Below are 13051 nucleotides of genomic sequence, written 5' to 3'. Positions count from 1 at the left end.
TTAATCCCTGGTTTGAATCCATAACCTTTTGACTCAGGCAAAGTGTGAGTGTGCTACCAACTGAATCACAATGAATTCAATGGGGTAGAAATTTGCCTTGGGCAAAATGGGGTTGCGTCATATCAGCTACTGGCTGATTCTTCTTTTAAATTTATTTGTCGCCAGCATTTATTGCCCTTGTTCAGAAGGCATTTTAGAAGTGAGCCACATTACTGTGGAGTCACATGTAGGCCAGACCAGGTATGGACGGCAGATTGTTGAAGGGTCATGAGGACTCGAAACGTCAACTCTTTTCTTCTCTGCCGATGCTGCCAGACCTGCTGAGTTTTTCCAGGTAATTCTGTTTTTGTTTTGGATTTCCAGCACCCGCAGTTTTTTGTTTTTATTAAGGATGGCAGATTTCCTTCCCTAAAGGGCAATCGGCAATTGTTTCATGATCATCTTTTGCTACTTCAAGTATAATTTTTATTGAATTCACATTTCATCATCAGCCGTGGTGGGATTTGAACCCAGGTCCCCAGAGCATTATCCTGGGCCACTGGAATACCAGTCCAGTGACAATACCACTATGCCACTGCCTCTCCCATTTTGTGCCACTGGCCAAGATGAATTTCTATTTCAGTGTACTTTTGTTTATAGTGTGCAATTCTTTACTTCATACTCCACAATTTTTAAATTAAACTATCTGCATATTAAACAAATTATTTCTCAGTAAACATCATAGTGGACTTAATTTCAATCTTGCTACTTTTTTCAGGAGCTGAAGTTACCATTCACTTTCTTGAGTGGACACATTCATGAGTTAAGGATTCATGTGCCATGGACAAAGTTAGGCTCTGAACCTGTTGTTATCACTATAAACACTATGGAATGCATCTTGAAGCTAAAGGATGATGCACAAGTGAGTTACCATTGGTTATTTGTTAGTGGAATATCTACAGTTTATCAAAATATGTAAAAATTTGTGTAACTACTGAGCTGTTTTAAAGATAATTATATTTTAAAAGAAATGACAGCGTTAAGTCTTAATTTATATATCTGTTGTGTTTCAGGAACCCCTTACAATGATTTGTTGGTAGATGGGCTTATGAATATAATAAAATGACTGGGATGATAGGTTTAATAAAACATAATATCAGTAATGATTGATTTCTTACTGATCTTACCTGGCCTGATGACTTGAGACTAGTTGAGATTTGGTGAAAATAATGCAGATTAACGTAACATAGGAAATATATTTTGTTTCAAATAGGGTTGAAAATATATATGTAAGTAAATTCAATAAGTGCACTTATTACTTTGCAGCTGGAACCAGTAAGGCTTATATAATAAAGGACCTCAACATTGGACTGGTGTTTTCCTTAATTTTGTTAGGACCACTGAATCTTTTGCTATATATAAATGACTTGAATCTTGGAATAGGGAATAAAATTTCAAAAACAAAAACAGAATTACCTGGAAAAACTCAGCAGGTCTGGCAGCATCGGCGGAGAAGAAAAGAGTTGACGTTTCGAGTCCTCATGACCCTTCGACAGAACTTGAGTTCGAGTCCAAGAAAGAGTTGAAATATAAGCTGGTTTAAGGTGTGTGTGTGGGGGGGCGGAGAGAGAGAGAGAGAGAGAAGTGGAGTGGGGGTGTGGTTGTAGGGACAAACAAGCAGTGATAGAAGCAGATCATCAAAAGATGTCAACAACAATAGAACAAAAGAACACATAGGTGTTAAAGTTAAAGTTGATGATATTATCTAAACGAATGTGCTAATTAAGAATGGATGGTAGGGCACTCAAGGTATAGCTCTAGTGGGGGTGGGGAGAGCATAAAAGATTTAAATAATTTTTAAAAATAATGGAAATAGGTGGGAAAAGGAAAATCTATATAATTTATTGGAAAAAAAAAGGAAGGGGGAAACAGAAAGGGATGGGGGAGGGAGCTCACGACCTAAAGTTGTTGAATTCAATATTCAGTCCGGATGGCTGTAAAGTGCCTAGTCGGAAGATGAGGTGTTGTTCCTCCAGTTTGCGTTGGGCTTCACTGGAACAATGCAGCAAGCCAAGGACAGACATGTGGGCAAGAGGGCAGGGTGGAGTGTTAAAATGGTAAGCGACAGGGAGGTTTGGGTCATTCTTGCGGACAGACCGCAGGTGTTCCACAAAGCGGTCGCCCAGTTTACGTTTGGTCTCTCCAATGTAGAGGAGACCACATTGGGAGCAACGAATGCAGTAGACTAAGTTGGGGGAAATGCAAGTGAAATGCTGCTTCACTTGAAAGGAGTGTTTGGGTCCTTGGATGGTGAGGAGAGAAGTGAAGGGTCGCATCTGTTCCGATGATGCTACCTTCAAAAACAGTTCCTCTGACATGTCCTCCTTCTTCCTTAACCGAGGTTTTCCACCCACGGTCGTTGACAGGGCCCTCAACCGTGTCCGGCCCATCTCCCGCGCATCCGCCCTCACGCCTTCTCCTCACTCCCAGAAACATGATAGGGTCCCCCTTGTCCTCACTTATCACCCCACCAGCCTCCGCATTCAAAGGATTATCCTCCGCCATTTCCGCCAACTCCAGCATGATGCCACCACCAAACACATCTTCCCTTCACCCCCCCTATCGGCATTCCGTAGGGATCGCTCCCTCCGGGACACCCTGGTTCACTCCTCCATCACCCCCTACTCCTCAACCCCCTCCTATGGCACCACCCCACGCCCACGCAAAAGATGCAACACCTGCCCCTTCACTTCCTCTCTCCTCACCGTCCAAGGACCCAAACACTCCTTTCAAGTGAAGCAGCATTTCACTTGCATTTCCCCCAACTTAGTCTACTGCATTCGTTGCTCCCAATGTGGTCTCCTCTACATTGTAGTGACAAAACGTAAACTGGGCGACCGCTTTGCAGAACACCTGTGGTCTGTCCGCAAGAATGACCCAAACCTCCCTGTCGCTTACCATTTTAACACTCCACCCTGCTCTCTTGCCCACATGTCTGTCCTTGGCTTGCTGCATTGTTCCAGTGAAGCCCAATGCAAACTGGAGGAACAACACCTCATCTTCCGACTAGGCACTTTACAGCCATCCGGACTGAATATTGAATTCAACAACTTTAGGTCGTGAGCTCCCTCCCCCATCCCCACCCCTTTCTGTTTCCCCCTTCCTTTTTTTTCCAATAAATTATATAGATTTTCCTTTTCCCACCTATTTCCATTATTTAAAAAAATTTTAAAAAATCTTTTATGCTCTCCCCACCCCCACTAGAGCTATACCTTGAGTGCCCTACCATCCATTCTTAATTAGCACATTCGTTTAGATAATATCACCAACTTTAACTTTAACACTTATGTGTTCTTTTGTTCTATTGTTGTTGACATCTTTTGATGATCTGCTTCTATCACTGCTTGTTTGTCCCTACAACCACACCCCCACTCCACTTCTCTCTCTCTCTCTCTCTCCGCCCCCCCACACACACTCCTTAAACCAGCTTATATTTCAACTCTTTCTTGGACTCGAACTCAAGTTCTGTCGAAGGGTCATGAGGACTCGAAATGTCAACTCTTTTCTTCTCCGCCGATGCTGCCAGACCTGCTGAGTTTTTCCAGGTAATTCTGTTTTTGTTTTTGTTTTGGATTTCCAGCATCCGCAGTTTTTTTGTTTTTAATAAAATTTCAAAATTTGCCAATGATGCCCAAATTGGAGGAGCGGCAAACAGTGAGGATGATACAAATTATTTGCAGTAGGACATTGATAGGTTGACATTGATGGGCTGGCAGAGGGCAGGCAAGTGGCAAATGAAATTTAATACAGAGAATAAACGGAAAAGTAATAAAATTCCAAATCCTAACTTCATAAGAGATGGTGTTGTATTTATAAGCACCTCTTGTGACTGGATGTCTCAAAGTGCTTGACTGCCAATGAAGTACTATTTGAACTCTAGTCACTTTTGTAATGTAGGAAACATGTCAGTCAATTTTTGAGCTGCTAACTCGCAGAAAAAGCAATGTGATAATGACCAGATTGTCTGATTGAGGAATAAATATTGGCAAGGACAGTGGAGATAACTCGGCTGCTCTTTTTCCAAGTAGTGCAATAGAATCTTTTGCGTCCACTTGAGAGGGCATATGGGGCCTCATATTAAGACTTAATCTAAAAGATGGCACCCCTGACAGTGCAACACTCCCTCAGTACTCCACTGGATTGTCGGCCTGATTTTTGTGCTCAAGTCCTGGAATGGGACCTGAACCAAGAAACTTGTGAACCAGAGGCGAGAGTGCTACCAGCTGAGCCATGATTGACGCAGGACTCTTTTAAACAATAGAGACAGGTATTAATGGACCCAGTTGTAAGCAATTAAATGGCTGAGGTAGATGAGCTTAGTTAAGATACGTTTATTTGCTCAGGCATGTCAGGTGGTGACCAATCCTTTCCAAAAAAAATGGTGAGGTTAAGCGAGAGAATTTCATAGCTAAGGGCCTGGGCAGCTGTAGGCATGACTGTCATTGGTGAAGTGATTGAAATTGGTGACATGCAAGGGGCCATAATTGGAGAAGCAGAGAGATTAAGTGTTGATTGAGGTGGGTAGTGAAGACACATACAATTCTGTCCTGGACTCCTTCTATTCAGTTCGTATATCAATGACTCAGAGATGGTGTTAGAGGAAGTCATGTCCCTATTTGCAGATTATATGAAAAAAGGTGCAGTAAATAATTCTCACAACCATAATAGCTGCAAGGAGATATTAATAAGTTAGTGGCAAAAAAGTGGCAGATAAAATTCAATTTCAGCAAGTGTGAAGTAGTAGATTTCAGTTAACAGGAGTAATTTTTCTTTCATTTGGGGGAGGGGAAATTGCTTTCACAGCAGCAAGTTGATGCCTCATGGCATACTGGCTTCACGGCAAGAGTTATAGTCATACAGTTATCCAGCACACAAATAGGTATAGGATATTTAAGTTAAGAAATAATGGTGAATCTATATGAAGGATTAATAAAACCATGGGTGGACCACTAGATTTTGTTTTATGCTCCACAATATGGCTGCGAGGCCATTGAATGTTTGATTGAAGTTAGTGATTGAAGCAGAGAGCACGTCAACATGAAGGAATGGCAAGAATGGGATATTGGAATAGGGCAGGCAACTGTAATTAGGCCTGTTTGTGTGGAGGATATGACAGGATCAATGTGACAGGATTAATTAATAACTTCAGAGTAAAGGCACCCACCACAACATGATTGAATTTTACATCCAGTTTGAAAGGGAGAAGAGCGAGTCCAAGCCTACTATTTTAAACTTAAATAAGGACAGCTATGTGGGCATAATAGCTGAGCTAGCTGCAGGGAACTGGGATATTAGGCTAGAGGATAGATCACTAGAGAAACAGTGGCAGACATTTAAGAGGATATTTCAGAACACACAAAATAATTATATTTCAACTATGAAGAAAAATTCCAAGGAGAGGACCCACCATCCATGATTAACTGAGGAAAGCATCAAACTTAAGGAAAAAGCATATGACTGCACAAAGATGGTGACAAGTCAGATGATTGGTCGGAATATAAAGAACAGCCGAGAAAGACTATAAGGTTAATCAGGAGAAAGAACTGAGAATATGAGGAAGCTAGCTAGAAATATAAACAGCATGAATTTCTACAGGTATTTAAAAAGGAAAAGAGTAAGTAAAGTGAGTGTCAGTCCTGTAGAGAGTAACAATGGGGAGTTAATGGATAATAAGGAAATGGCAGATGAAGTGAACAAATATTTTGTTCTATCTTCACTATAGAAGATACAAAAAAACATTCTGGTAATAGCTGCAAATCAGGAGGTGGAAGGGAGAGAGGAACTTGGTGAACTTACAATCACAGGGGAAGCGGTACTGAACAAACTGTTGGAGCTGTGGAATGACAAGTCTCCAGGCCCTGAAGGGCTTCATCCTAAGGTCTTAAAAGTGACGGCTAATGTGGTAGTAGATGCATTGGTGTTAATTTTCCAAAATCCTCTAGTGTCTAGAAAGGTTCCGTCAAACTGAAAAATAGCAAATAAAACCTCTCAATTCAAGAATGGAGGGAGGCAGAAAACAGGAAACTATAGATCAGTTAGCTCGATGCCTGTCATGGGCAAGGTATTGGAATCCACCATTAAACAGGTTATAGCTAGGCACTTCGAAAAACTCAATGATACTGGGAAGAGTCAGCATAATTTTGTGAAAGGGGAATCATGTTTAACCAATTTATTGGAGTTCTTTGAAGGAGTAACATGCACTGTGGATCAAGGAGAGCCTGTAGACATGCTGTATTTGGTTTTCTGGAAGGCATTTGACAAGGTGCTGCATCAAAGGTTTTTTAAAATTCATTTATGGGATGTGGGCGTCGCTGGCAAGGCCAGCATTTATTCCCCATCCCTGATTACCCTTGAGAAGGTGGTGGTGAGCTGCTGCCTTGAACTGCTATAGTCCATGTGGTGTAGGTAGACCCACAGTGCTGTTAGGGAAGGAGTGCCAGGATTTTGGCTCAGTGACAGTGAAGGAACAGTGATATAGTTCCAAGTCAGGATAGTGTGTTGGGGGGGGCAGCTTCCAGGTGGTGGTGTGTCCCCTAGGTGGTAGTGGTCGTGGGTTTGGAAGGTGCTGCCTAAGGAGTCTTGGTGAGTTCTTGCCGTGCATCTTGTAGGTGGTACACACTGCTGCCATTGTGCGTCAGTGGTGGAGGGAGTGAATGTTGTGCCAGTCATGAGTGTTGTTGGAGCTGCATTCATCTAGGCAAGTGGAGAGAATTCATCACATTCCTTATTTATGCCTTTGTAGATGGTGGACAGGCTTTTGGAAATCAGCAGGTGAGTTACCTGCTCAGGATTCCTACCCTCTGACCTCTTGTAGCGTGCGTATGTATGTATGTATGTATGTATCTTTCTTTCTTTCTTTCTCTTTCTTTCTCTTTCTTTCTCTCTCTCTCTCTTTCTTTCTTTCTTTCTTTCTCTCTCTCTCTCTCTCTCTCATTCTTTCTCTCTCTCTCTTTTTCTTTGTTTCTTTCTCTCTCTCTCTTTCTTTTTCTCTCTCTCTCTCTCTTTCTTTCTTTCTCTCTCTCTCTGGCTGAGCCAGCATTTATTGTCCATCCCTAGTTGCCCTTGAGAAGATGGTGCTGAGCTGCCTTCTTGAACTGCTGCAATCCATGTGGTATATGTGCACCCACAGTGCTATTAAGAAGGGAGTTCCAGGATTTTGACCCAGCAGTAGTGAAGGAACGGCAATATATTTCCAAGTCAGGATGCTGAATGACTTGGAGGGGAACGTCCAGGTGGTGGTGTTCCTGCTCTCCTTGTCCTTCTAGGCGGCAGTGGTCGTGAGTTTGGAAGGTGCAGTCTAGGGAGCCTTGGTGAATTTCTGCTGTGCTTCTTGTAGATCATACACACTGCTGCTACTGTGCGTCGGTGGTGGGGTGAGTGAATGTTTGTGGATGTGGTGCCAACCAAGTGGACTGCTTTGTCCTGGACAGTGTCCAGCTTCTTGAGTGTTGTTGGAGCTGCACTCATCCAGGCAAGTGGGGAATATTCCATCACACTCCTGACTTGAATCTTGTAGATGGTGGACAGGCTTTGGGGAGTAAGGAGGTGAGTTATTGATCGCAGGATTCCTAGCTTCTGACCTGCTCTTGCAGCCACAGTATTCATATGGCTTGTTCAGTTCAGTTTCTGGTCAATGGTACGCCCCAGGATATTGATGGTGGATGATTCAGTGATGGTAATGCCATTGAACATCAAGGGGCGATGGTTGGATTATCTCTTGTTGGAGATGTTCATTGCCTGATACTTGTGTGGCGCGAAATGTTACTTGCCACTTGTCAGCTCAAGCCTGGATATTGTCCAGGTCTTGCTGCATTTGGACATGGACTGCTTCAGTATCTGAGGAGCCACGAATGGTACTGAACGTTGTGCAATCAGCAGTGAACATCCCCACTCCTGACCTTATGATAGAAGGAAGGTGAAGCAGCTGAAGATGGTTGAGCCTAGAACACTAACCTGATGAGCTCCTGCAGTGATGTCCTGGAGCTGAGATGACTGATCTCCAACAATCACAACCATCTTCCTTTGTGCTAGGTATGATTCCAACCAGCAGAGAGTTTTCCCCCTGATTCCCATTGACTCCAGTTTGCTAGGGCTCCTTGATGCCACACTCTGTCAAATGTGGCCTTGATATCAAGGGCAGTCACTCTCACCTCAACTCGGGAGTTCAGCTCTTTTGTCCATGTTTGAACCAAGGCTGTAACAAGGTCAGGAGCTGAGTGGCCCTGGCGGAACCCAAACTGGGCATCAGTGAGCAGGTTATTGCTAAGCAAGTGCCGCTTGATAGCACTGTTGATGACCCCTTCCGTCACTTTACTGATGATGGAGAGTAGACTGATGGGGCGGTAATTGGCCGGGTTGGATTTGTTCTGCTTTTTGTGCACAGGACATACCTGGGCAATTTTCCACATAGCTGGATAGATGCCAGTGTTGTAGCTGCACTGGAACAGCTTGGCTAGGGGCACAGCAAGTTCTGGAGCACAAGTCTTCAGAACTATTGCTGGAATGTTGTCAGGGCCCATAGCCTTTGCAGTATCCAGTGCCTTCAGCAGTTTCTTGATATCACTTGGAGTGAATTGAATTGGCTGAAGACTGGCATCTGTCATGTTGGGGACTGCTGGAGGAGGTCGAGATGGATCATTCACTCAGCACTTCCGGCTGAATATTGTTGCAAGTGCTTCAGCCTTATCTGTGCTGGGCACCTCCATCACTGAGGATGGGGATATTTGTGGAGCCAACTCCTCCAGTGAGTTGTTTAATTGTCCACCACCATCCACGACTGGATGTGGCAGGACTGCAGAGCTTAGGTCTGATCCTTTGGCTGTGGGATTGCTTAGCTCTATCACTTGCTGCTTATGCTGTTTGGCATGCAAGTAGTCCTGTTTTATAGCTTCACCAGGTTGACACCTCATTTTTAGGTATGCCTGGTGCTGCTCCTGCACTTTTCATTGAACCAGGGTTGATCCCCTGGCTCGATTGTAATGATAGAGTGGGAGATATGCCAGGCCATGAGGTTACAGATTGTGTTCGAGTACAGTTCTGATGCTGCTGATGGCCTACAGCACCTCATGGATGCCCAGTCTTGAGTTGCTAGATCTGTTTGAAATCTATCCCATTTAGCATGGTGGTAGCGCCACACAACACAGTAGAGGGTATCCTCAATATGAAGGCGGGACTCCGTCTCCATAATCTCCTATCGATACTGTCATGGACAGATGCATCTGCGGCAGGAAGGTTGGTCAGGATGAGATCAAGTATGTTTTTCCCTCTTGTTGGTTCCCTCACCACCTGCCACAGACCCAGTCTAACAGCTATGTCATTTAGGACTCGGCCTGCTTGGTCAGTAGTGGTGCTACCGAGCCACTCTTGGTGATAGACATTGAAGTCTTCCTCCTAGAGAACATTCTGCACCCTTGCTCAACATGGAGGAGCACTGATTGATCAGCTGAGGGAGGGCGGTACGTGATAATCAGCAGTAGGTTTCCTTGCCCATGTTTGACCTGATGCCATGAAACTTCATGTGGCCCGGAGTTGATGTTGAGGAATCCCAGGGCAACTCCCTTCCGACAGTATACCACTGTGCTGCCACCTCTGCTAGGTCTGCCCTGCTGGTGGGACAGGACATACCCAGGGATGGTGATGGCGGAGCCTGGGACATTATCTGTTAGGCATTATTCCGTGAGGATGACTATGTCAGGCTGTTGCTTGACTAGTCTGTGAGACAGCTCTGCCAATTTTGGCACTAACCCCAAATGTTACTGAGGAGGACTTTGCAGGGTCAACAGGGCTGCAATTGCTGTTGTCGTTTCCGGTGCCTAGGTCAATGCTGGGTGGTCTGTCCGATTTCATTTCTTTTTTGTGTCTTTGTAGAGGTTTGTTACTACTGAGTGGCTTGTTAGGCCATTTCAGAGGGCATTTAAGAGTCACCCACATTGCTGTGGGTCTGGAGTCACATGTAGGCCAGACTCAGTAAGGATGACAGATTTCTCTCCCTAAACTAAAGGGCATTAGTGAACCAGATGGGTCTTTACAACATTCGACAATGGTTTCATGGTCGTCATTGGACTTTTAATTCCAGATTTTTATTGAATTCAAATTCCACCATCTGCCATGCAGGATTCGAACCAGGGTCCCCCAGAGCATTACCGTGGGTCTCTGGATTGCTATGCCATTGCCTCCCCTTCTAGCGTTATTGCAAAAAATAAATGCTAATTTTGTGGGGTGTAACATATTAGGATGGATGAATAAATTGGTCTTTTTCTGATTGGCAGGATGTGACGAGTGGAGTCCCGCAGGGGTCTGTGCTCGGTCCTCAACTTTTTACAATTTATATTAATGACTTAGATAACGGGAGTGAAAGCTTGGTAGCTAAACTTGCAGATGACACAAAGGTAGTTTGGAAAATATGTTGTGAAGAGGATGTGAGGTTGCAGATGGATATGGATAGGTTGAGTAAGTGAGCAAAAACTCTGACAGATGGAGTGTAATATGGGAAAATTGTGAAGTTGTTCACTTTGGCAGCGAGAATAAAAAAGCGAAGTATTACTTAAATAGAGAATGACTGCAGAATTCCAAGGTGCAGAGGGATCTAGGTGTTTTAGTGCATGATTGCAACAAGTTAGTATGTAGGTACAGCAAGTAATTAAAAAGACTATCCTTTATTACGAGAGCAATTGATCTTAAAAGTAAGGATGTTATGCTTCAGTTATACAGGACATTGGTGAGACCATATATCCAATAGTGTGCTATTCCTTTAAGGAAGGATGTAAATGTGTTGGAGGCAGTTCAGAGGAGGTTTAATAGATTGATACCTGGAATGAGTGTGTTGTCTCATGAAGAAAGGTTGGACAGACAGGGCTTGTTTGCACTGGAGTTTAGAAGAATGAGGGTGACTTGATTGAAGTATATAAGATCCTGAAAGGTCTTGACAAGGTGATGTGGAATTTATGTTCTCTCTTGTAGGTGAGTCCAGAACTAGGGGGCACTGTTTTAAAATTAGGGGTTGCCGTTTAGGACACAGATGAGGAGAAACCTTTCCTCTGAGGGTTGTGTGACATTGGAACTCTCTGCCCCAGAAGGCAGTGGAGGTGGGGTCATTGAATATTTTTAAGGCAGAGGTAGATAGATTCTTGTGCGTCAAGGGAACCAAAGGTTAGGTTCAAGGGGCCAAATGGCCTATCTCTGCTCCTAATTCGTACGTATGTCAACATGGACTGGTTGAACCAAATGGCCTGTTGCTGTGTTGTAATTTCTGTATCATTCTGTCCCGTTCCATGTAGATTTATGGAGTAGTTAAGATTACATGTAATCTGGCTGCTAGTATTTCAGCCATTGTTGCATCCTACTGCAGTGTTTCTTTTTAGTCAGTTAGTTACAGTAAAAATAAAGCAAAACAGTAATGCACTTAGGTATTTCAAAAGTGTCGAATAGTTTATTGAAAAGAACTGTTCACTGAACAAATTTCGTTATTAGTTCCTGATAATATTTGGCCGTTTTGAACATAGAGATCTTGAAAGTTTTCCCTTTACCCTGTTTCATATTCCCTTCTCTTTTTAATTTCCTCATATTGCCTTTCTTATACCACTGCATATTTTCACGTCATCTAACTTGCATCAGGCAGGTGGTTATTGTTCCTGAACTTGAACAGTAAGTTGGAGATATTATTTTTGCTTGATTATGCAAATTTATTACAGAAAGTAAATGCCTACCAATTTAGTGGAGTGATGGCAAATTATAATTGGAGGAAATTAATTTGAGTTTCCTACACAAAATACTGTGTGTAGGGCCATTGGTGTGAAAGCTCATTGTTTGAAACTGCTGTTTCTCAGCAGTGTTCTAATTGCCCTGCTGTTGATCTTTTAATAAACACATGGATGACTTTTGTATAGTTTTAAAAATCTGTTGTGTTAGATCATAGTTCGATGTTTTGGTTCAGTTGTACTTAAATGTTCTATGCTGCCACTAGCTTAATTTTTGTATGCAAAATTGAAACTTCACTGTATATAATGTCACTTTTTTTTGTGCATGAGCCCTAGCCCAAAATTAAACTGTAGTGAATTTGTACACCTTTGTTCAAATGTGTTTAATTTGACCTTTGGATTTTTTAAAGTGGTGCATTCTGGTAGAAGGCATGCCACCCGTGAAGCCAGGGCTGTTGGAAAGCAGATTTTTGCTTAGTAGGAACCCTTTTGGGATACTGAGTACTTCAGTGTAAAGGTGAATGTTTCAAGGCCAGATGTCCCAAGAGAAGTCCATTTTTGGTGAAGCCAATTATAGATAAATATACAGGCAGCAGAAGTAGATTTGGAACATATGACTTTGAACATTACAGAATCAACGTTTGATCTTGTACCATACAGATGGCTACTGGCATAAAGATCATGTTTCCTACTTGGAGGAGAATTTGAACTTGAATTTAGTGCTGCATACAGTGTTGGATCAAAGGTCAATGAAGTAGAAAACTCTAAAAACAAGTATTTGTTACAGATGTTTAAAACCTCTTGGTTAACTTTTGAGTTTGGAAAATTGCTTATGACATTTGGACAAATTAACCAGTGGTATGCAGATCCCCAGAGGCTAATGACTGGGCCTTGCCAATGCTTGACTTCTTTCCTCTTTCTTTTCTCCCCCCCTCAATTTTTTGGGTAGGAATATGTCAGATTATTTTTTTCCTTGGGACTTCAGAGATTCAAATATTTTATCCAAGACTATTTTCCCTTGAGTGTCTTTCAGAACCCAATTTTTAAATTATTATTTTTCTTCCTCCCTGGAGCTTGCCTTCTCTTTCCCTACCAAAACTGGACGTTCAGTTTGTCTGAGAGATAGATCCTCGTTCAAGTTAATTATCCTCTGTTGCTGAATTGTTGAGTCTTTTTTGATGCCTACTCAGAATGGTATGATTAGAAGAGGTAATTTTCTATATTGATGATTGTAGGGGTGATATCTGGTGGTAGATAAAGCATGTTTGAATCCCGATATATTGTGTTGCTAAGGGGTGATTAAAAGTTAGCGTTAT

The 13051-nt window shown here is 42.7% G+C and overlaps 1 protein-coding gene across 11 annotated transcripts in view; it reads left to right on the top strand.

The window, feature by feature from the left end:
* Positions 1 to 13051, top strand: part of LOC121278899 (vacuolar protein sorting-associated protein 13B-like) — a 1102197-nt gene that overhangs the window by 7220 nt on the left and 1081926 nt on the right. For all 11 annotated transcript variants that reach the window (XR_005943292.1, XM_041189400.1, XM_041189399.1 and 8 more), the window contains exon 3: positions 758 to 901. Coding sequence is in view for 10 of the 11 variants with exons in the window: in XM_041189400.1 (XP_041045334.1) it covers positions 758 to 901 (144 nt within the window). In the remaining variant the exon portion in view is untranslated. The remainder of the gene's footprint in view (positions 1 to 757; positions 902 to 13051) is intronic.

Source organism: Carcharodon carcharias, chromosome 6 (assembly GCF_017639515.1).
Source record: "Carcharodon carcharias isolate sCarCar2 chromosome 6, sCarCar2.pri, whole genome shotgun sequence".
Classification (NCBI taxonomy): Eukaryota; Metazoa; Chordata; class Chondrichthyes; order Lamniformes; family Lamnidae; genus Carcharodon; species Carcharodon carcharias.
Note: the sequence above shows the minus strand (reverse complement) of the source record. Positions and strands in the feature narration are given on the sequence as shown.